At 41.4% G+C, this 23,888-nt stretch overlaps 1 protein-coding gene across 1 annotated transcript in view; it reads left to right on the forward strand.

Moving 5' to 3' along the window:
* Positions 1 to 8,483: 8,483 nt before the first annotated feature.
* HIPK3 (homeodomain interacting protein kinase 3) overlaps positions 8,484 to 23,888 on the forward strand; it is a 58,224-nt gene continuing 42,819 nt past the window's right edge. Inside the window, exon 1 of the mRNA XM_010189676.1 lies at positions 8,484 to 9,577. Within this exon, the coding sequence (XP_010187978.1) occupies positions 8,484 to 9,577 (1,094 nt within the window). The remainder of the gene's footprint in view (positions 9,578 to 23,888) is intronic.

Below are 23,888 nucleotides of genomic sequence, written 5' to 3' on the forward strand. Positions count from 1 at the left end.
GCTCTTTGTGACAAGTGCTCTTTGAGACTACGTGTGGTTGAAGAGGTGTCTAAACTTTGTTTTAAAGATCAAAACAAGAGTGAATGGTGAAAGTTTATTTATTCTACAAATAGAGTGATGATTAAATATGGAAGGAAACACATCAGAGGAAAGCTGATGTACATCTACCAGTATTATACTCTAGCTGGTGGGGTCGTGTGCTGCATGTAATTTTGCCTTTTTGTTTTGGTTTTTTTTTTTTTGCACATCTTTTTGTGTAGTTAAATCTCTGCATAGCGGAGAGGAAGAAATTTCTTGCACTGGTGGCTTTGCAAAACATTATGATATAGGTCATTACTGTTACTGATTCAATAGGAGGCAAAAGGCTGAGCCTTGTGTGAGAGAGTTTGCATTTCTAATGCACTCATTTTTACCAGCAGGAAATGCTGCTTCCTCCACATCTTCAGATATCTGAAAGAAGTGGCAGACACCTATTTTCCCTCCTTCTTTCTTTACTGTTCTACATATGCCACGTCTAATTTATACAGCTATTTTCAGTAAGCAACCAATGCTATCTTCATGATGATGTTGCTTTCAATGAAAGAAAAGCACCTGTTACGTAAAAGAAGATATTAAAATCACAGTTTTAAGAAAGGAATATGTATTCTGGAAAACATGAATTAGATCTTTGAGGAGTTTTCATTTTGCGTGTGTATATATTGACAAATCTTTTCAAATGTATACTTATTGAGGGTGGGGTGTGTGTGTGTGTGTATATGTTTGTGTGTGTTTATATACCTCAGTAAATACATGCTTGAAAGTTATTACTGGGTGTAGCTAAAGTGACTGACCTGAAAATTGTAACAGAAAAAGATACATCAAGAGAAGTGTGATGGATTAGGTGTCTTAATTCTTTTACTGTTAAGCCTGATTTAAAACAAACAAAAAAGGCTAAGGTTCTTATTTACAGTAACATTTTTGTTGCAGAAGGAATTTGAACGGGATCTAGGAGTGCTGTCTTGGCAACTCGGCAACTGCTTGATAACCAAGTTCTTGCTGGTCCTATTGAAAGACTGATGATGATTTTTCGTATATTTGAGGAAGGTTGAACTCAAGTATTACTTACTGCTGGGTGATTCTCAGTGTGTAGAAAACAGTTTGATACACCTCTCTTGGTACAGTAGACCCCGATATACACATTTTGCGTCACATATCAGACATGATGAGCTCCACAGGTTGGTTGTGTGTGCTGTTGCAAACTTCACATGCTAGTCCTGTGGGGAGAGCAGTAATTTTGCATCGCTGTGCTGAGTCGTGCTTGGTCCATCTGAAAATCTTTTGTAATAATAGGGTGAAAGTTAATCTTGAATGAACCTCCTCCACCTTGAGTAGTTTAGAGGACTTGATGGAGAATCAACTTTATGTCGGTAGGACCCCTTCATGGGCATGCAGGTGTTCTGGCATACCATTCTGTGAAGGTGGAGTAGGAATGAGGAAAATAGCCATCTAGATGTATATTCTTACAGGAGCTGCGTTTGATATTGTCTAGAGCTGTCTAAAATGAAACTCGTTAATAAATTTCTTAGCCGGGTTTGTCCATTTCTGATTCTAACAAAAACCCAGCAGACTTAAGATTGCAGAATTAAGGAGTGAAAACAAAATAAAACGCCTGGAAATAAGGAGGAAAAATAGCATGTGTATTTGTTCAGAAAGTGTTGTGTTTTTTTCTTTTTAAAGCATTTGAATAGGTGTTTTACTATCGAGCAGTTTGTCACCTTACCTAAAGTACAGGTAAAATTTGATAGAGTTTAGCCCAGAGTCTTTTGGTAATACTTCCAGCAATGGAAAAACCATGGCTCTCTGTCCCCCGCTCACTATGATCACTCTGACTGCCTTGAGGAGCGACAGGCATAGCAGCAGTTTGAATGCATCCCTTGGCACTGTCCTGTTGTGCAGAACCCAAAGATGTGGGCTCTCCTGAACACTGCTGTTAGGGGCTTTTACTTCACTGTGCCTGCTGTTTTCAGGTTCAAAAAGAATTAGTTTTTGAAAAGAAGAGATTAGGCTGGCGGAGGCCGGGCTGGTTGAAATGCACTGTTTGTGTTGATGGTGGCACATTCTGATTTGGAGAGGTCCTCTCTTGCAGGGCTGGTAGCTGATACTACACTGCTTGGGCTTTCTTTTCGGTTGTGTAACAGCTTCTTGCCCAGCAGAAAAACAAATGCTTTAAGTGTTGTTCCATTTGTCTTTTTTAACTATGATTGCAGTCACATTGGCATAGCAAGATTTAGCTTTTGATATTTGTGGAAAGTATGAATACAGTGATTGTGTTCTTCAGTACTGCTACTGGTACAAAGGACGGTGTTGTGTCATAGGAGTTCACTCTGGTATTTTATGTAAAGTATGTTTGTGTTTGGTGCATGGCGTTAGTTCTTCTTCCAAGTATTGAAACAGTGGTGAAGTTGAGAGACTAGTTCGCATCACACTTAAATGAACTTAGATTTTCAAGTTCTGGTATCAGTGCAACATTGGTAGTGTCCAGTTTTTCTTTTATTTAGTTTTTTAAAAATCCCAGCTGTTACACAGATCTGAAGTCAGCAGGTAGTAACTGCATTTTACAACTGCAAAATTGGATCATTTTATTCTTTGCTTTTCACTAAGACTCTCCAAGCTTGGAACCAACCTCTGGCCTTCCAGCCTCAACCTTTGCCACTGCTCTGTGCAGCACTGGGGTTTCGTGTCAGGCAAAGGCTACTATCAGCTCAGTTTAATTTTGTTGGTGTACGAAGGGCCAAAATTCCTGAGCTCTGAAATACCTTACGTGTTTTAATCAAATAATGTAATCATTGCTTTTGTTGTTAAACGTCTGGGTCTCTGGTTGCTACCCCTAGATCCGGGTGTTGGCTTCTTTGGTAAGCCAGAATCAGAGCTGCCTCTGCATCTCACCATTCCCTGTGGAGGAGCGGTTGTGCACCTGTGCAGTTCATGTCTAATATTGCTCCGAAGTTATGCGAGGAAACCATTAATTTGGCGTGCGTTACCTGGAACACCTTGGTGCTTTCTCCTTTGCTCTGCTCCCTCCCTTTCGTGGGTCAGAGATCTGCTCACAGAGCTGGTTTCAAGGTGGCCAGGGGGAGGGATTCCCTGGGCTTATATATCTTAACGCTATGCACTTTCCGTAGATGTGTTTTTCCTTTATAAATTGTGAGGTACCTCAGTTGCCAGCGCTTTGTTATGAATTGTACAGCTGGAGCAGGGGAATCCCTCAGGGTGAACAGTTCATGGGTATGAAAGCGCTCACATCAGTACGGCTTGTTCGGCTACTTATCCAAAATAAACAGTAACAGCGGTGCTGCTACTACCAGTAATAAGGCTTCTTCGGGGTGGGGGGAAGAGAGGACAACTAATTCAGCTTTGTATTTGCTAAATAAATTTAAAAGTTGGGCAGCACATAATAGAAAAAGATCAATTTTTTCACCTGGGAAAAATGACAGTATCCTTATGGTGCTTTCAAAGTAATACATAATATAAACAAAACGCTTCCTAAGTGCTGCTGCTCAAATTGTGCATTTGCTGGAAGCGGCTGAGCTTTTAGAAAGCCCCTCTCGATGCCCAGCTGCGCTGCCAGAAGGGTGTGAGTGTGTTGGAACCGGTTCTCACCCATGGAGGCCTGAAAGAAGTTGGAAAACAAGTTTTCTTGAGTTAAATTGTAACTACAGTGTTCGGTGGCTGCCACTGGCTCTGCATGCTGGGGATTTTACTACAACAGCAGCAATGTAGGGTATTTAAAAGGGGCTGTTTATTTTGCAGAAGAATTAATAGTGTAGTGTGGCTACTTCAGCTCCACTGCAGTGGTCTTACTAACTAGTTACTCTGCTGTACCCCCGCCTTCCTCTGTCATGAGGCAATGTCAGTTTATAGTTAATGTTTAAAGGTGTTTAGGCCTGGAACAGTCTGTGCTTCTCGAGGTTGTTACAGTCTGCCGAATCCGTCATGTTTATGAATTTGCCTAGGACTGCTCGAGAAGGCTGGAGATGTACTTTTAAGATTCTAGTAAAGAGCGTTTTTACCATTGGGTGAACATTACCAAGACTTTACCAAAGGTGCTCCGATTCACTGAACAAATTCTGTGTGGTTCAGTTTCTGTAGAGAGAAGCTTGACTGGGGAGGAGCAAACTGTGAAGCACCTCCTGTTTATTGTCATTAATTTGCAAAAATGTCTTCATTTGTTTAAATGACTATTAATTTATTTAAATGAATAAACAATTTACTTGAATTGTGCTTGCTTCACTACTTTGTACTTTCTTCAGAAGCAGAGAAATTGCAGTCTTAACTCTGATCAAAATTCATACATTTAGTGTAGTTTAATGTTTAATAAGTCAAGTGCAGACTTCACAGTTCTCTCTGCTTCAGACTTAGAGCCAAGAAGACTCATTTCCCTTGAAGAGACCCTGTCTAGAGGTGACAGTGGTTGGTAGGTGTCTCAAGACAGGTTTTCTTTTCCACATCCCCTGCAGTATCCCCTAGCAGCACCTGACACATCAGGTAGGGTGCAGGAGCCTTGCTATCAGAGCAAAGCAAGTTGGAGAACTCCAGAGCCAGCTTCAGCTAGTGTCTGCCACTGACTGGGAGCGGTCACTGCGCTGAAGTGAAGTGATGATCGTCATCTTGCACTTGGAGAAAGGGAAGAGTCTTTAAAAAGGTGTGTAGGGGGAGTTGGACAGACATCTCTAATGCTCAAACTGAAAATCAAGGCACCTGGGGATTGTGCTTTTCAGTCTGTCTTCTGATGGTTTTGTTTGCTCTGCTTTGGTTTGCATCTTGGAGTGGTCTTGTAGTGCATGTATTTGGCTTTTATTTTAAATGAACTTTAACAGGAAGATGTGTGCCAGCTGCTCATGAATGTTCAGGCTCAAGTACCCTCCCTGAAATGAACACAGAATAAGTTTTTCTTTCCTTTAGCAGCAGCTGCTTTGCTCTACACTTCCCTTTCTTATTGTGCTGCTCGACTTGTTAATGTAGATGTAGTCTGACAAGCTTCAGTTTGTATGAGGAAGCAGAAGTAGTCGTGATAAGAAATGTGCAGAAAGATTTATGAGCTCAGTGAAGTGATTTGTGGCAAGGCAGGGAAAAGAAAGATCTTCTCGGGTAGGTGAAAGTGTGCAGTGTGTTATTGTCTGTCTGCTGACACCTGCTAACACTCGCCCCCTAAATAAAACCCAACCAACCAACAAGCAAAACAAAACCAAACAAAACCAAAACCCACTAAAAGTAACAAACAAGCCCAAAAACCAATCCTGCCACACAGCAACTCTTTACTCTTTCCAGAGTAGTTATCCATAGGGTTATATTGTAGCCGGGATCCCTCAAAATAGTAAAAAACAAACCACAAACAAACTGACAAAAAACTCCCACCCAAAAAACCAAACCACCACCATTGCCCAACCACAAAAAACCCCATACCAACAAAGAAGCCCCCTACACCATGGCAGCGCTGTTGCAGTAGTGGATGTTGTGCTATTTTCCCTTAAGTTTTGTTGTGCAGCTCTGCTCTCAGTGTGGGGCTGAGTTTTCATCTGGGTGGAGGTGGAGTAGATTCTGTTCACAAGCGTGGCTTCTCCACGCAAAGACCTCCAGCAGCTGCTGGCATTGGATGGTTACCTGCTGCTCTGGTGTATTTTGTTGCTTATATGTTAATGTATAGTAAAGAGCATGCTTCTGTCTGCAATGCCTTTTGAGCACTGCGTTATGAGTGCTTGGCAGAGGTCTTTAAGCAGTCTCAGGTGTAGGTTGCCGCAGGATTTTTATTGTGCCTGTTTCACAGGAAGACCTATAAAAGTGGTTATATTTTAATTGGTTATATGAGGATTCTGTGGCTTCTCCAAATGAGATTGCATCTGGAAGTACATGTTTAAAAAAGGACAAAATAATGGGGGTAAGGGAGACGTGTTTAGGGAAGGTAAGAAATTAGATGCTTGTGGAAGAACTCTTAAGACTATTTTTGCTTCTCTGGGGTAAAATCTGACTTTTTTATTTCAGTCTGTCATGATTGCATCAAAGGTTGTTCTTCCAGGGCATGAAATCTGTTTTATTTTAGTCCTTTTCCTTTTTTTTTTTCCCTTGGAGTTGCAAAAAATATTCTCATAATAACTCGATAAACACTTCTTATCTGGGAACAGAGCTGTTAGTGTGGTTGGAGTTCAGGGTCATAGAGTTATCCTGTAAGAAATACACAAACCCTAAAAGATGATAGCCTAGAGTTAGTCTGAAGTCCTTGGTGTGGGGCAGTCCCGTAAAGTCTCCAGCTTTCTGTGTCGCCTGGCTTTGGGCAAGTCGCTTTGGGAAGGCAAGGGCTTTGAGGTTTTCTTGTACTGCTGGGGCAAAACCCATTATAGGATGCTAAACTGAGGTGATGGTGTAATTACTTTAATTGTTCTTAAGATGTTTAAATGTTAATTTGCATAAATCAAATCAGAGGTTCAGAATAATTATGCCATGTGTTTAGTTAGTTTTCCTTTGATCAGAGTCATTCCAATGTCTGGCTCAAGTTTTGCCAACTTTTGTCTGGCTCAAGTCTGCCACTCATCTGCAATTTAAATACCTATTACCAGAATTTTCACGTGCTTGGTAGGAAAAAGTGATTTAATTAAAATATTATTGGTAGTGAATTAATCTCTGACAGCTAATCAGACTGGAATTAAGCCATAACTTCCCTGAAACTTGGTAGTCATTTACGCTAGAGTCCATCCAGTGCCCTTTTATTAGTGTTTAGTGTTGTGTGACATAAAAGCGTAAGGGCGATGTTTGACGAGTCTGAAAGGAGACACAGCAGTCAGTGCAGAGACGAGAGCAGAAAGGTGCAGCGTCCCGGAGCTGGGCTCTGTGCATTTTAAAGTGGACTTGAGATTCCTCGTCCTGCGTGCGGGCCGGCTACTGCTGCCACTGTCGCCTTCCCTGTGACGCTGTGCTGGCACCCTCTGCTCCGTGTCTGGGAAAGGGAGGTACAGTGCGGAGCATGACCCTGGATGGTCTTGTGGCTCTCCTTTTGGCAGAGCTAGTGTCCAGAGTCAGGATGAATTTGGGGAGGCAGTGGAACTAATCATGGGCTGTTGCATGGGCTATGTGCAATGGAGCTGCTGTGCTCAAGGGCTTCCCAGGCTGACAAACTGCCTCCTCTTGTGCAAAACTGATCTTCGTTACTGATTTCTGAGGTGCAGGTGTTCTTTATGAGGGGCTGTACAGCTGTAGCCTTTCAAAAATGTGATGACCTCGAGGAAAGTAGAGTCATTCGGGTTGAAATGTTGATCTCGGCCTTACTGGGAATTCAAAAGTTAAAATTATCCATAGTCTCTTATTCTAACTTTCAGTTCTCTCTTCTTGGCAGGAAAAAAGATAAAAAAGAAAAATATTTACAGAATATAGAAAATACATATAGAAAAATACATTATTTTTCTTCCTATCACATTCACTTGTTAAGAATTCTTCCGTGAGAAGTCTGTCCTTGCAAGTTCTCTGCCTACGGTTGTCAGCCCAGTTTTCAGAAATGGTCTTGATGAGGGGCACATTTTGTTGGTCTGTAAAACATTATACTGAGTTAATCTAACATGATACCTTAGAGTGTAGGTTTTCTGTAGCCCAATTCATGAGACTGGGATATACGAAAATATGAGGCTAATATCTAGTTTCCAAATCTGAATTGGAGGGAGGCAGAAATTGCTGCCTCTGTCCCCTACAATTGTGTCACTGGTGTGCGAACTTCTGCAATGCGACAGTCTGTAATTTAGACAAAACACCTGCCTTTTGTGAGTGGATTAGATTACTGTACCTCTTAATTTACCCAGAAAACTTCAGTTGCCTATGTGAACATACACGTGCCTCTGAGGTATTTTGGGCCCCGTCACACAGCCCAATCTTTTACACTTTCATCGTGGTAAAATTCGTGGAGTGGTGACAGTTGTTATGTGTCCATCTGATCTGAGAAGCCCAGTGGTGCTTATGATGAGTAGGTCAAATCCTTGTGTAACAAGTAGGATTGGCTCATAATCACAAGCTTTTACATTATTTTACATCATCACTGATAAATATTTGTATTTGTTATTTAACGCACTGTTGAACACTATGCTGCTTTTGCATGTAGAAGTGCTGGGGATTAAATGAAAGCTGAGGTTTTTAATAGAAGGAAGGTAGTTCCCCCACTTAAAAACTACTACTTGTGGCCCACTGCAGACTACCTCAGTCGTGCCCTGTGCAACCAGCAGGAGCACGCACTGCTGTAACCCGCTGCTGCCACGGTCCCTGTGTGCTGAAGTGTGTGCACTGGTAAGGCATGATGACCTCCTCTTGGCTGTAAGAAACTTAATACAAAACAACTTTAAGCTAGCTCGTTTGGAAAACTTTTCAGTGTCCTGACCTCTTTAGAAGAGAAAGCTGCTACAAAGTTTGGAAATGTGAATGCAGGATTCTCACTCGCTTTTTCTTTTTCTCTCCTTTTTCTCTCTGTAGGTATGGCCTCACAAGTCTTGGTCTATCCACCATATGTTTATCAAACCCAGTCAAGTGCCTTTTGTAGTGTGAAGAAAATCAAACTAGAACCAAGCAGTTGCGTGTACCACGAAAGAACCTACCCGCAAATCTACGTGAATGGTAAAAACTTAGGAATTCCTCCCCACAGAGTTAGCACGTACTTTCAGACTAAAAACCCATTTGACAGACCTCGAGGACAGAACTTTTTGTTGCAGTCAGATGCTGTTGCTTTAAAAAATATTGCAGGCGCTACAAAAGCGTTAGCAGCGCAGGCGCAGCAAGCTCAGTTAGAGGCACCTCGGACTGGGACGCAAGGAAGCCGATCAGAGATCCTGGAAGGACCCCAGCGATGTGGATTGAAGCGTAAGAGTGAGGAGCTGGATAATCAAAACAGCACGATGCAGATCGTCGATGAACTGTCCATCCTGCCTGCAATGTTGCAAACCAACATAGGAAACCCACTGACGGTTGTGACAACGGCTGCAGCTTCGAAACAAAGTGGTACAAGCGGAGATGGAGATTACCAGTTAGTACAGCATGAGGTATTGTGCTCTGTGAAAAACACTTACGAGGTTCTTGATTTCCTTGGGCGAGGGACCTTTGGACAAGTAGTGAAGTGCTGGAAAAGAGGGACAAATGAGATTGTGGCAATCAAAATCTTGAAGAATCATCCTTCGTATGCGCGCCAAGGACAAATAGAAGTGAGCATATTAGCGAGACTAAGTACTGAAAATGCTGATGAATTCAACTTTGTGAGAGCCTACGAATGCTTTCAGCATCGTAACCATACTTGTCTGGTTTTTGAGATGTTGGAGCAGAATTTATACGACTTCCTGAAACAAAACAAATTCAGCCCTCTGCAACTGAAAGTAATACGGCCTATTCTGCAACAGGTGGCCACTGCACTGAAAAAGCTAAAAAGTCTGGGTTTAATCCATGCTGACCTCAAACCAGAGAACATTATGTTGGTGGATCCCGTTCGGCAGCCTTACCGAGTTAAAGTAATAGATTTTGGGTCTGCCAGCCATGTATCGAAGACTATTTGTTCAACTTATTTACAATCTCGGTATTACAGGTAAGTGTCTTTTCCTTTGTTTTCAACTTTTACTGGAACAAGGTTTTAGCATTAAATGAAGTTAATGGCTTAAATAATTACTCTTCTGGATAACTAATAAGAATAATTTGGAGAACATAAAGACCATCTAAGAATGAAGGACATACTAAGATTGAGTGGTTGGTTACCATTTGAAATATGAACATTTGCTTTCAAGTTTTTTATAGTGCTATTTTTTTTCCTAGAAGTATGTTTTGTGTTGCACTCTGAAGTTATCACTTACTCTGTTATTTTGAGACTTCTGATGAGACTTTTTAAAAGGAAAAAAAAAAAGAAAAAAAAGCCCCTAGCTTGCCCTTGCTTGATTAGGATGCCTTTCCTGCCTTCCTGACGTGGTAGAGGTTTTTTTCCTGTGACCAGCTGGACAATGTACTGGAAGTGCCGTATTTTTATGTCCTGTTGCCAAAGATTATGTAAACCCCTCTGTTTTTCTGCAGCACTTGTAAATGTTTTGCCTGGTTCTTTTAAACCGGGTTCTGATTGAGTGCCTTCAGCAGCTGTGGACTTCAGTGAACTGGAGTTAGTGAGTGACTGAATACTTAAATGTTTAAGGTGACACCAGGCCGGTGTTCAAAGTGATTTTGGTACATGGTTGGATTCTACATTGGCCTCAAAATGGAGATGTATTTCTGATTTGGTTTTTTAATCCTTTTCTCACGTAGTTTTCCAATCTGTGTGACCTGAAAGAGCTATTAGTATTTAGCATCCAAGGTCCTTTTGTTTTTGTTATAAGCTGAACTTGTCTTGATTGAAGACCTTTTTCAGTTCTGCTTTGCATCTTTAGCAGTAGTATGTCCTGACTATTGCCTGTCTATGCAAATTCAGTAAAAAGCCAGTAAACCAGGACAATGAGTAATTTCAAGAAAATTTTTAATATGTTGCAGCTATGCATGTTGGAAGTGAAAACTTGTTCAGTGCAGTTCTGGGCTTGATGAAGTTAGTGATTGGAGCTCATGCCAGAGGAATCTGTTATTTGACTGTAGCTTGAAAACAAGAACATTTCATGTACAGTACTCACTCAAAATATTCTAATTTACCTGCATTTCCCCATTACTTAGTTACAAACCACAGCCAATGGTTTAAAAGCTACACAAAGTTCGTCAACAGAAAACTAAGTTGGGAAACCACATGGATTGATGCATACCTGTATTATACAAAAATGTGCACGAGAGGAAATGAGATATTAGGTAACTCGAGAGTCCGTTTTGGTTCATAATACTGTATCTTCAGTGGTGAACAGCTATTTTCAGGCCCATCAGAACAAAAACGTGCAACTCTTGAAAAGGCAGCGTGGGTTCTGCAAGGTTCTAGGCAAGTGCAAATGTCTTAACATCAGCTGTTGTGTACAGATTTGTGATTCGGGAGATATTCAGGATGCTTGGTCTGAGAAAACTTCCTTACCTATTTTGGCTTTTTAGTTCCTGAGGCAATGACAGATTATTTTGAGCAAGTGGCATTTCTCCTTCCTCCTTCCCCAGGAGCTGCCAAAGGGAGAGGCTGTAGACAGCCGAGCTGGGGGGCCCTGCTGTAGTCCTTTGTTCTCGGCTAACTACTTTCAAATTGTTTTTTTTTCTCTTTTGTTGTGCTTATTCAGTTGCCTACATAGAAATTGTAGCTGTAGTTTTCTTTTACTTGGTTTGAGATTCCTTTGCACCTGTACTTTCTATAGAGTTTTGCCATGCTTACTAGGTTGAGCAGATCTGTGTGCTGGTCAGATGAGTGTGCAACTCCTTGGCACCTTGCGTGCATTTCGGATACTTGTATTGCATTACAAGTGCTGAAGTGTAAGTGGGGTTTGTTTGTAGACATACACACAAAAATATTCTTCTACCCCTGCGCCCCAAGATTAAAACTCAGGTGTACGTGCTTGTCTTGGCTCTACAATGTTGAATGATATTCATATAGACTCACATAGCGTGTCCACCTCAAATTCTCTAGTTACTACATTGAACTTAAGTGCCCTGTAGATATTCAGGCTGTTTAGTAGAAGAGCATATTTTTTTAATCTTGTAAAGTTTTATAATCCTTTTATAAAGTAGCATTTAAGTCAGTATTTTTTTGAATGTAAAAAGGACATTAAAAAGAAAAAACGTTAGGGTCTCTCTACTTGAATAGTTTTGGTATTGTATTTGAGATGAATATTGGTTGAGATTATTTTAAAACTGACTTGAAAAAGAAATTACAAAATTAGTTTCAGCAAAAGGCTTACTTCTGAGATTTACTCCTGAAAAGGCTTTTAGCATGCTGAATTTCATCATGGATGCATAGCTCTCTGCTGGTTGTGTGATTCAAATTAACTTAGTGTAGCTTGGCATGCAGTTTCTCAAACTTGCTTTTTGTTGCTTTGCAAACACCTGACTAGTGTAAATAATACCAAAAAAATAAGGATTTGATCCAAAAGGGCTTAAAATAATTGATGCTGGGGAAATTTGAAGAGAAAAGCCTTAAAGAGGAATGAGAAGGACCTTCAGAAAATATATTGTATTGAGATAGAGCTTCTTTTGCAAGAGATTAGCTCTTTATTGATTGACAAGAAGCACAATTAATAAAATACAAAAATACAATTGTTCTTAAATGTTTTTTATATTAGAAAAGGGTGGGTGTGATAGTGCAGGTTTGACTTGACTATGGCATGTTGAAACAAACCCTTTTAAAAAATCAAGCAGCAGTTGCAACATTGAAATCTTTCCCTTTTTTTCTTCTTTTTAGTTTTACACTTACGCTCAGTGGAGCTATTTGTTTGTTTAAAATATTTAGCAAGGAAATATTGATTTAGGTGGACTTTTATTTAAAGCTTCAAGCTGAATTAAAACAATTAGAATTCAAATTGGAATTATTTTTTAAAAAAATGCTTGTTCCCTATACACCTCTTTTGTCAGCGTGATCCCATCTGTATTCCTGTGTACAGTCTTTGAAAATTGTTTCTGTGCGAGCTGCATCTGTGTTGCCATGAGTCTTACCTGTAATCCCTACCTGTGGGGATCCTTGTCTGGTCAGACGTGACAGTGCATGGGATTTTGATTTACCAAGGGTCAGGCACAGTGCACTATGTTTACCTAGGAAATATCTCTTTTTTTAGTGGGAAATATCCCACTGAAGTCAATGTGATGTGAACCTGGCCTCTTCTGATGTACAAAAGCACTCAGCCAGGCCCAAGAATTTAAAGAAAAAGGTATTAAGCAGAAGAGTTTTGTTGACTATTTTATGATCAGAGGTCCTAGAAAAGAATGGAGTGAAATGCCCTTAAATGGTGGCATAGGATGAGAGGGCTGTGAGGAAGCGGGGCTGCATCCCCGCAGCACTGGGATGCCGCTTCTCAACCCTGCGGTGCCAGTGCCGTCCTGCGCTGGGGGTGACACTAAACCCTGTCCCTCGTTCTGCACACGCCTCATCTGCCCAGGTGCCAGTGGTACTGCGAGGAACAAGGGAGCCTGGAGACAAGGAGCTGTGATTTCTGCAGCACTGTTAACTTGTGCCAAGGTCGTTTTCAAGAATTGGACTTGCACTTTATGGAAAGCGTATGCCCACCAGTGTCTGTGGAGCCGTTATGTTGAGTGCTCAAGAGGAACCCACAAAGAAGTTTTGCAAAAGTGAATAAAGAGGAAGGTGTTCCCCCTGCCAGTCTTCTCACCACTTTATTTTTTCTTGTTCATGGGACTGTCACAAGCTCATTGTCTCAAGAGAGGAGGATGCCATGAAGTCTAATGTTATGGTGTTTATTTCGAAGGGTAGTATCAGTATTTTACCTCTGTAAAAGGAACTTGAATAGTGAATTGAAAACATAAGTAATAAGAGGATTAGGACTTTTAAGGCAGGGAATGTAATACAGCCAGGTGAATGCATAATGAGCTGCCTTACCTTACCTTAGTCTATGGCAGGAGAAGAGGTGACATAGTGATGACTATTGGAGACATTACAGTACTTCTGAATTTTAAGACTGTAGACAAACAGAAAAATGAAAACAAACTGGATGAAGTAATAACTATTTGAAGTTTTCCAGTTTGTTTCAGCTTTGTCAAGCAAAGCAAAAGTAAGAAAATGGTTAAAATAAAGATGTTTTTTGACATTTCATTACCTTTTGGAAACTCCTGGCTGTTATATTGCTAGAAGTTAGAGTATGGAATATGAATTAATACTAACCATGGTTTGTTTTAAAGATGAGATATTATTCTGAATACTCTTTTCCTAAAAGATGATGTCTGTGCTTACACGCTGTTTTTATGCTGGTCTGGATTTTAATAGCTTTGGACCAGTGAGATCTGGTATTTGAAGCCTTTTCTGTGCTGCTGGACTCACACATTAAGACTGTTGACCTTTTATGAGTGATCTAAGTAGCTGTGTAACTAGGCAGTGTATACATTTTGCAAATTAAAAACCCCTTACATACAGCATAGGTGATCAAGCTTTTGTCATATATGGAGAAGGTATGATAAGTATGTTCCTGTTGTTTTTGGCCAGCTATGCCCCAAATCACAAAAAGTAAAGTGCTGCATCAAAATCAAAAGCTTCTTTTCTCCTGATCGCTTGGTGCAGGCGGACAATCAACACATTCCTTTGATTTCTAGGTCTGGTGTCTTATGCTCATCTGAAAGGCAGAAAGTTTTCATGGGAATGGTGTTTCCCCCGGCAGTCCTTTTGCTTTGCCTCTCCCCTGAGCCTATGTGTATCTGGGAAAGTCAGTGTGAGAAGAGGGGCTTTGAAATGGCAGGCTCCAAGAAGCAGTAGCCCCCAAGAAGAATCGAGTGATCTGAAATGGTCTGGGTAGTCCTGCCCATCTGCTTCAGGGAGCTGAGTTATTTTCCTTTGTGTTGCTGTGAGAAGCAGTGGCCTTCTCAGCATTTTGTATTCAGAGAGAACCCTTTAGGCCTGGCTTCACAGCAGAGCTCTTCTTTCTCCTGGTACTCCTTCCAGGAGGGTTTTTTCCAGAGAAACTTCTGTTGAAACCAGTATATAATTTCCCCTTTTTGAAACAGCTGTGTGCAACACTGGTGGTTAACGAGTTCTGTTTTACTCGTTAGCTAATACCCACATGACAGTTAGTGATGCTTTCTGCACGTTGCTGTTGTCCTTACCATTCAGCAGGGAAAACTTTATTTAGAGGATGTGCAGTTCCATCTAATGGTGACATCTGTGTGGCAGGGTTTGGTGACGACGAAGCCTCTCTGTTCTCTGATACCTTTCTTCTCCCACTTGTTGCTTGGCTGTAACACCAACTGAATTCTTAAATTGCATCACCATGTTTCCATTGCATGTTGAGCAGAGATCACTAAGGGAAAGCTATAGGAGTGTTTGTGTGTGCAGAACTCCGTTATTTGTAGGGCTTGCTGTTGATTGGGAGGAGTTGCTGCTTAACTGTTTTTCAAGGAGAATCTGGAGTTGTCTTCCTAGAAGACAGGATTTTGAAAATGAGACTTCAGAAACCTTACAAAATTTGTTATTCATAAAATCCTTCTAATATCATGGACTTAGGAGCCATTGCGGGTGTAGGAGAGAGTGTGTTAATTCACTGCTGCTCCTTATGCACAGCCTCCGAAGGGAGTTCCGCAGTCGCTGTTCCGGTTGCCTGTGTAGATGCCCCGGCAGTTACATTTCCTGTCTTTTGCCTCCTGTCTCCCAGGAAAACATTTGCTTTGTCATACTGTATCAGATTGTAATGCTGTTACAGTACAGCTGGAAATTTTACTGAAAATATGTTTCAAGAACAAGCACGCAGTTTCCTGATGGATGGACGCTCCTCTTGGCATCCAGCGGTCTGTATGCAAACTGCTGTTTAGTTTGGGAAAATGAAATGGATTGGAAGCAACATAATTGATTTCTGTATAAAACAGGGCACCAGCTGAACCTATGGTAGGCTGATGAACAGCCTGAGTGATGCTGGCAGAATGGAAGGTATCTGGTTATTAATGGACGCTTGTAGCTTGGAAATATTTTTCTGCTCCACTGGTGACAGCAGTAAAATACAATCCTAGAGAGTAGCTGCACTCAGTGGAGTCAACTCATTCCTGAATCGGACAGTGATCGCCTCCCTCCAGCCTTCCAGCTAAGGATAGTTGCTAATCAACAGAGCTGTTCCAGACAAAATGCCAAATGTCACTAGTGTTGCAGCAGAGCTCAGAGAGATGGAAAAATTGCTGTTGGATGTATTCCTGTTGGATGAGAGCAGACTTTTCCCCCCTCCTCCTCTTCCTCTTACTCTCTTCTCCGGTGAAGGATCAGAGAAGGTGGAGGAAGAGAGATAATAATTGTGTCCTGTGGTCTTGACATTGCTTTCACTCCCCCAGCCAGTCCTGCTGCTGCTCATAAAAGTGATACGATCTAGTGGGAGCTCTTCAAAACCCTTTGAAGGGTTTTGGAAAATGAATAAAGCAGTTGAGTTCTGTGGCTTAATTACTGCCCATGGGCTGTGCTGGAGCGAGGGCTTGTGTGCATGCTCTGAGGCTGTTGCATAAGGACAGCTTGTTATTTATGACTTTTTCAGCTTCATACTTAGTTCCAGGATAAACCATCAACAACTTGGGCTGGTTCCCCTATCCAGGATGGGTTGTTATGACTCAGTAACACATCCATTGTATCCGAGTAATTTTTTTATTATCTTCTCGTAACGTCAGATCAACATACAACTTACATACGTTTCAGATATCAGTTATCTATACAAATAAACACCTATCTTAGTGCAGATTTTCTTCACAGAGGTGGCCAATGGGAGAAGACTGACAAAACTGACATCTAGGGAAGCAACTGCCTTTTCCAGTCCATCCATTGCTGTCACATTCTTGTGGTTTCGAAACAAGCTTTATCTAGAGTGGGATGTCTTTCTCCTTTCAGAATGCCTAAAATTCTTGCTATTTTTTTTTCACTTTCAGGTTTTAGATGTTTAAATGAGAAGCAAAGCTCTGTTAATAAATTAATATGAGAACAAGCTAAAAATGCCTCTGTAAACAACTTGCACTTCAACATGCTAGCAGATGTTATTCTATCACTTTGAACTGTGCATCACTGAAGTGTATTGGGATATCTTAAAATAGTCAGGGGTGGTGGCCAGAGACTCTAGACTACTATAGATGGTGAGGCAGTTTTGCTGTTGCAATGAAATAAGCCAGAAGTACATGCTGCTAAGGTCATTTGCTTGCTCAAGGTCAGCATGTTCAAAGTCAGCTGCTATACTTGTGAGCATGGTTACTGTCAGTAGTGTATGTAAGAAAAGAGTTCTGATAGTGTAGGAAGTACATTGGGACACTTAACCAATCTTTTTCCTCTTTTAAGTTTCAGGGCTGTGATTGCTGGTTTATTTTCTTATCTGAGCAAACAGAACTTAATGTCAAGATAAGCTTTTGTTGCTTGTGTCTGCGAACAAATTGCTTTATTGATTTGGCAAGATTTTGTTTGCACTTTTTGCATAGGGTTCATTACTTGTTTAATTGACTTATTTTAAACTTCTATTTCTCAACTACTAGGAGCTACTTAAAACCATTTTAAGTATCTTCCATGAGTGGCAATCATAGCTCCTCATAACTTCAAGTTTATATATCTATTTGATAACGAATGTAGTTTGAGTTCTCTTATTTTCTGGTCAACATAACGTGGTCTCTAGTACCTTATTATTCTCTGTTCATAGAAGCAGAAAATAAGAGCAGATCTTTTCGTAATAGTGTGCATTTTTGGTTTTGTGGGGGTTTTTTTTGTATGCTGTGGAAAAGAATGGCAGGTTTTACTGTAAATTTGCAACTTTTTTCTTTTCTTCTTTTTTCTTTTAATCCTCTCTGAAGATCCAGAGGAGTACTTTGGGAACGGGAGTGGATAAAATGGTGGCCAGCCTTAGAGTTGCTTGTTTTTCTGAGCTAGAGATTTTTCTGAGTAACATAAGCCAGGAAATGCACAAAGGATTTGGAGGTACCGTGTACCTGCTGGAGATTCTAATAATGCCAGCCCAGATTTCAAATTAGTATTGATGGTAGGAGCAAAAACTTAAATCAGAATTTAGATGATGTTTCTCTTGGTCTTTAGACTGCCTTGATTTAAGAGAAGGGAAAATCCCTCATAATCTTGAGGGAGAAAGAGCTCTTTCTTCAGCTGTATTTCAGGTTTTTTGAGTTTTGGGTAAAGTTTTGGGAAACAGCTTTTATTTTTCACACATTAAAATAGATCCACTGAAATGCGATCCTCTTTTCACTTCACTGATATTTATGTCACAAAGATTTGTTCATCATACGTCTGTGTCTACGTGAGTGTGGATATATTAGATCTCTTCAGTGCAGAAAATACCAGTGGTAGCTGCAATGCTATATTTGTAAATATTGTGGCTAACTGCTCCCCCTGTGCATGTTTTGAAACTATGGCTGTGTATTTCTGTGTGAGAGCAGATAATACAAGTTGTAAATTGCTGCGATTAAAGCAAAGCCTGTATGTACATCAGGCCCTGTCTCTTCCACCTGGCATAAAGAGCTGTTCTGTGGGTGAAGGCCACCTTCTGTGTCAGCTCACGGCATCCAACGCGCCTGAGGAGGGTGAAGCAGACGCATGAGGGAAGAAGTCCTTTGAGCGACTGAGTGCACAAGGAACGGCTGAGGTGCTGCTCTACCGACACAGCCTGTGAGGGCAAGAGGATGTACCACGGCTGGGGGCTCATCCTGTTACCTGCAGGAGGCAAACTGCCTCCATTGATCTGAACGAGTGCAAATAGGGAAAGGGGGCACGTTTAGAACATGTAACGCTTGTGCTGGTTCAGAGCAAAAGCAGCAGTAAAATAGTATCGTGATTGAAAACCAAAACCAAAAAAGAAGTAAAAACCTTTTTGTGAATTCTGGCATTAGTTGGAAAGTGGTAGAGGTGTCTGACATGAAAATAAGTGTTTGGGATGTAATTAAGTAAAATTAAAATTCATATGAAAATAAGTTGCCTGAAATGTTCATATTGTCAAATTTTCTATCATGTGTTTGAAGGGCCTTGGTCCTATGGTGTTAGCTAATATTTTGGAGGGAATTTTGTTTGAGCTGTTGATAAAATACCTTCTAACAAGTGAAATTGGATTAAGGGGCTGGGAGAAGCAAGCCAAAAGCATTTCACAGATAAGAATTTTAGGCAGTCGCATTTTGAAACTATGATGTTACCTTAAGAACATGTGAAGTGTCCCTGTGCTTAAAAAACTTGGTTTGCTGATAATTGGACAGCAGCGGTTGATTCAAGGGCAGGCATAATGCAATTGAAACCAGCAGTCCTTGTGTGCGAGTATCTGAGTCTTTAAGCCAACAAGGTTGTGCTGGTGAGGTGAAAAGTAAAATCGTATTTATCCTTGTGAAGCATTGAATAAAATGTGAATTTCCCTGCCTGCATAGTTGTGAAGTGTGTGGGAGAGTGGCAGTGTTGTGGCCTTCTGTCCCACATGCTTGTGGTTGGAAGCAGGCAGAAGCACAAGCTGGTGGCACTGAGCTCCCACAGAAGATGGGCGGTGGGAAGTGTTGTCAAGCTGCTTGTACAGCGTGGCATGACTGCAACCAGCCTTCAGCTCCCATGGCTTAACACCAAGATCTGACCATTAGCCTGCTAAGTAATGGAAAAACAACTGCATCTGCACTTCTTAGTGAAGGCCCACTTAAATGATAGCAAGGTCAGAATCCATTGGGATTCACTTCATTTCCTTGTGTTTCCAAAACTCTAAACCTTGTTTACTAGTATATAGATAAATTCAAAATTATGGCCAGAATGTCTTTGTTAGAGCAAAATATGTATTTCAAGGACAAATTAATTAAAATAGCTTATTTGGAAATAGTGATACCTGGAATTTTACATCAGGTGTAAATTATTTCCTATCCTGCAGTATGTGCTGCATTATCTGGAGTGTAGGAGCCTGGCTGTGAAATGCTTACTCTTTGAGAGGAGGAAAAAGACAGTCACAGTGGATCTTCAGAGCAGACAAGTCAAAGCTGTTCTCATCTCTGTTAAACACGTGTCAAATGCTGCATGGGATTCAAGATTTCTCGATCTTACAGTCATGGTCTATGCTGCGCTGGGCCTACCATATTTAAAACTATGTAAAGCAGAGCAGTTTGCCAGTTGTGCTGTTTGGGTGCAACTGAGATGTAGCCAGTGAAGTCTGCTTGCATGGGAAGATTCCTTGGTGCTAAAAATCAGATGTTTTTGGAGTTTTGTTCTCCACTCTAAGGACTATTGTAAACTTTGCCATTTTCCCCATTGTAAATACCAAGGATGTTTCTGTTGTCCCAGGGCAGCACAGCAATCTCTTGCAAAATTTCTTCTCTCTACTTGGTTCACTTAATTCAGAACTGCACTGTAGCTGGATTTTCATCAGTGTTTTGAATGCCTTATTGGATATTTTTGAGAACAATAGGTTCTCACCCTTATAGTCAATCACTTGATAATAAATATTAAAAATATTTTAATATACCAGTTGCTTTGTGATGAAATCTTTCACGAGAGTATGCTTTATTGTTTCAAGTGCAGTATGCATAAGAAATCTCAGAAAAAGAGCTGCTCCTTTCACAACAGTGTCAGTATTCAATGTGTATCTATATATAAAAACATATAGAGCATAACTTTTTTTTGATGTTGCAGGTTCAAAATTCCATTGAATTTAAAATGTCTTTTAATTGTCCCAAATTGATTCTAGGAATTAAATTGGCACATGTTTTTCATTATTATTATTATTACTTTCAGTAAAAGGTCTGATGGCAGAAGTGTTGTTTGCACCAATAGTACTGCATGTTGTGCTGTGTGCCTTTTTTTGAACCTTAGCAATGTTTACATTTTTGAGCTGTTAATTTTCTCACTCTGGATAATTAATCTTTCACTTCTTGCCATCCAGTACTGTTTTAGCTCAAAATCTAGTGTGTATTTTTTTATATAAAGTATGCTGTTTGTCTGTGCATATTTTGCTAAGAGTGTTTTTGACACCTTGAAGTTTTCATCAGCATTTCCACACACCCCTCCCACTCTCACCATGAGAATGGTTTCTGAGGTGAATTTAAAACATCTTCTGCATCTTCTATGTGGCCAAGTTTCTGAGTTCAGTAACGTGTCTGTAGTTTGTGGTGTTTGGGCTCTGTCTTGTGGTACCATAGGTCTTTGCCTTTTATGGAGCAGTACCTGGTGAATGAATTCTGCATTGGCTGCTCCCAGGACTGCAGGGCTGGGGAGACCTCCAGCTGCTCCTCTGTTTCTGCAGGAGCACAAGAGGTTGCAGGATGGAGTCTGTGCACTGATGTATTTGCTATCTCATCTTGAGATGATCACACTGGGCACAGTGTTATGTGGAGATGCAGCCAGTTTCAGACACTTCACCCTTCTGTGAGTAGCTAAAAGTGGAGCAGAGTCTCAACATTTCTGGTAACAAGAGTCCTAGAAAGTAGAGCAGGAGGATATAATTTGTAGATTATATGGTACGGCCTATGACTGTGCTTTGGTTTTCATCTAGCCTTGAATTATTTCAACAACTTCCACTGAGAAACTATTCTTAAATCAAAAGCATACGTGCAAAGTAACTAGGAAAGCTCTGTAGTTAAAAGTTGACATCTGATTATGCTGAGTAATTTCTGTAGAGAAAGGCACTAAGAAAAGTCAAGTGTTACTGATACTGAAGTTTATTTCTTATCGTAGAATCACAGAATGGTTTGGGTTGGAAGGGACCTTAAAGCTCATCCAGTCCAACCTCCCTGCCATGGGCAGGGACACCCCCCACCAGATCAGGTTGCTCAAAGTCCTGTCCAACCTGGCCTTGAACACTTCCAGGGAGGGGGCATCCACAGCTTCTTTGGGCAACCTGTGCCAGTGTCTCACCACCCTCATCGGGCAGAATTTCTTCCTAATGTCTAATCTGTATCTGTCCTCTTTCAGTTTAAAACCATTACCCTTTGTCCTATCACTATATTCCTTGATAAAGTCCCTTCCCATCTTTCCTGTAGGTCCCCTTCAGGTACTGGAAGGCTGCAGTAAGGTCTCCCCAGAGCCTTCTCTTCTCTAGGCTGAACAGCCTCAAGTCTCTCAGCCTGGCCTCATAGGGGAGGTGCTCCAGCCCCCTGATCATCTTTGTGACCCTCCTCTAGACCCAGTCCCACAAGTCCCTGTCCTTCTTATGTTGAGGGCCCCAGAGCTCGATGCAGGACTCCGGGTGGGGACTCACCAGAGCAGAGTAGAGGGGCAGAATCACCTCCCTCACTCTGCTGGCCGCACTTTTTTGATGTAGCCCAGGATGGGGTTGGCCCTCTGAGCTGCAGGTGCACGTTGTCAGCTCGTGTTGAGCTTCTCATCAACCAATGCCCCCAAGTCTTTCTCCTCAGCGATGTTCTCGATCTGTTCTCCACCCTACCTGTATTTGTGCTGTTTCTTTACTCTGTCTTATTTGTAGGTGAACTATATGAGTTTCTTCTCTTACTGAGTTGACACACAGCCCTGTTTTTTCATGACCAACACCACTTAGGTCCATCGTCTTGCCCAGTGTGATTTTCCTATGTAGCATAGTGTTTAATGTTGGCAGCAGTTTAGTTGTTAAAAAAAAACCCACTGGAAAAGTTAGGAAACTTGACAGATACATAACTAGGGAAAAAACTGCACCACCGCAGGGTATTACACAGAAGGGTAGTCAGGAATTTGTGTGTGTTGTTAGTGCCTAAGTACTCCACCCTGCCCTCTGAATTGCTGTTACACAGCAGTGGTTGCTCATGGGGTGGTGCCACGTGGTGTTTGGGAAAGTCAGTTTGTAGTCATGCAGTTGCCTTTCTGAAAGAACAGCTTCAGGACTGCTGAAACCTCAGTGGCACTAATTTTACTTCATTTCTGATTGTTCTGAGGTTACATTGGCTATGATTATTAAACATTTACATTTGAGAAACACCTTTTTCTTTGTTTCTAGCTGTAGCATCATTATTAGCCTTTGTACAAATTATGCCAAATGACTTCCCCCCAGCCCCATTTTAATGTAGCAGTGTCTGGTGTAAAATTAAAAGAGAAGCCCCAAAATTTAGCCTGATATTTAATGCAGATTTCCTAGACTGGATGGAGGTCTTGCCTGTATGTGGCTTCCTGTTTTGTAGCTGGTTTTTTGACACTTCAGCATTGGCATTCTGTGTGTGGAGGATCGAGCTGACATAAGACCACTAACTGACTCTTGCAGGCTTGTATGAAACAATACCAGTGTAATACCCATTAACTCATTTAGTTAACAGCCAGTGTATATAGGTCGTATTTCCCTAAGATAAGTAATCTGTATCAACTTTACCAGAAGGCAGCGTTACATGAATTAGGAATACCAAATGCAGAACAGTAACATCAGCCCTTACTTACCATTAATGTCAGAATGAAACTTCTAGTAGAAGTTAATTACTTCCCAATTAGTGCTGTTCCTCCTCCCAACCCAGGAGACCTGCAATTTCCTAGTTTGTGTGTGGTGCTTGTTTTGGATTTCCATGGATTTCTGATGGTGGGTATGTCTTCGTTTAGGCAGTTGTTCTCTCACCTGATGACCCCTCCCCACTTGAAAGAGGGGAATTGGGAAAAGGAAAGGAGACTCGTGGGTTGATTAAAAAACATTTAATAAAGTAATAACGAGAAGCTAACATTAATAACAATATTAATGGAAAATACACAAGGTTATACACAGCCCATATAGTGTGCCATGCTCTCTCAGGAGTGAGTCCTGGATGATAAGCGCTGTGAATGCCGCAGCTCCAGCGAAAGTGCAGTGGTCATAAGGAATCGGGAGTAGGCCTTGGGAGCAGAATGATGGGTGAGACCCTCCTGAGATGGTGACCACTGAGGAAAGAGAGCTGTCCCTAGCAAATTCCTCAAGTTACAGTGAGTGTGATGTTTGTGGTATGGAATGCTTCTGCGGGCCTACGTGGCTTGGCTGCCCTGACTTCTGCCCCTCCTAGCTTCTGCAACCTGGCTAATTCAAGACTGCTAAAGGCATTGGGTCACCGTGGCAACCTCCATACCAGAGCTGGCCACAAACTACAACAAGTGTCTTAGCAACTTTGTTCCCACCAAATCAGGTGCTGTAATCTGCTCAAAAATGCTGCTTTGCTGAATAGAAAACTGATTCTATTATTCTGTCCTCATGAAAGCAGAACAGGGTGCTAGGCTGATGCTTCAGGGGAGGCGTGTTGAGTCACTGCAGGGGCGAGTGCTGTGAAGGAGCAGTGTCCCACAGCTGCAGGTTGGGAGGTACGTGATGCAGTCTGCTGGTGGCATGTTCAAACGTGCGCCAGGGAACAGTTTGTCAGTCATCTTTGGGGTGGCTGCTGAAGAGCCAAGTCCCTGTGCT

This window comes from Mesitornis unicolor, unplaced genomic scaffold (assembly GCF_000695765.1).
Source record: "Mesitornis unicolor isolate BGI_N332 unplaced genomic scaffold, ASM69576v1 scaffold27928, whole genome shotgun sequence".
NCBI lineage: Eukaryota > Metazoa > Chordata > Aves > Mesitornithiformes > Mesitornithidae > Mesitornis > Mesitornis unicolor.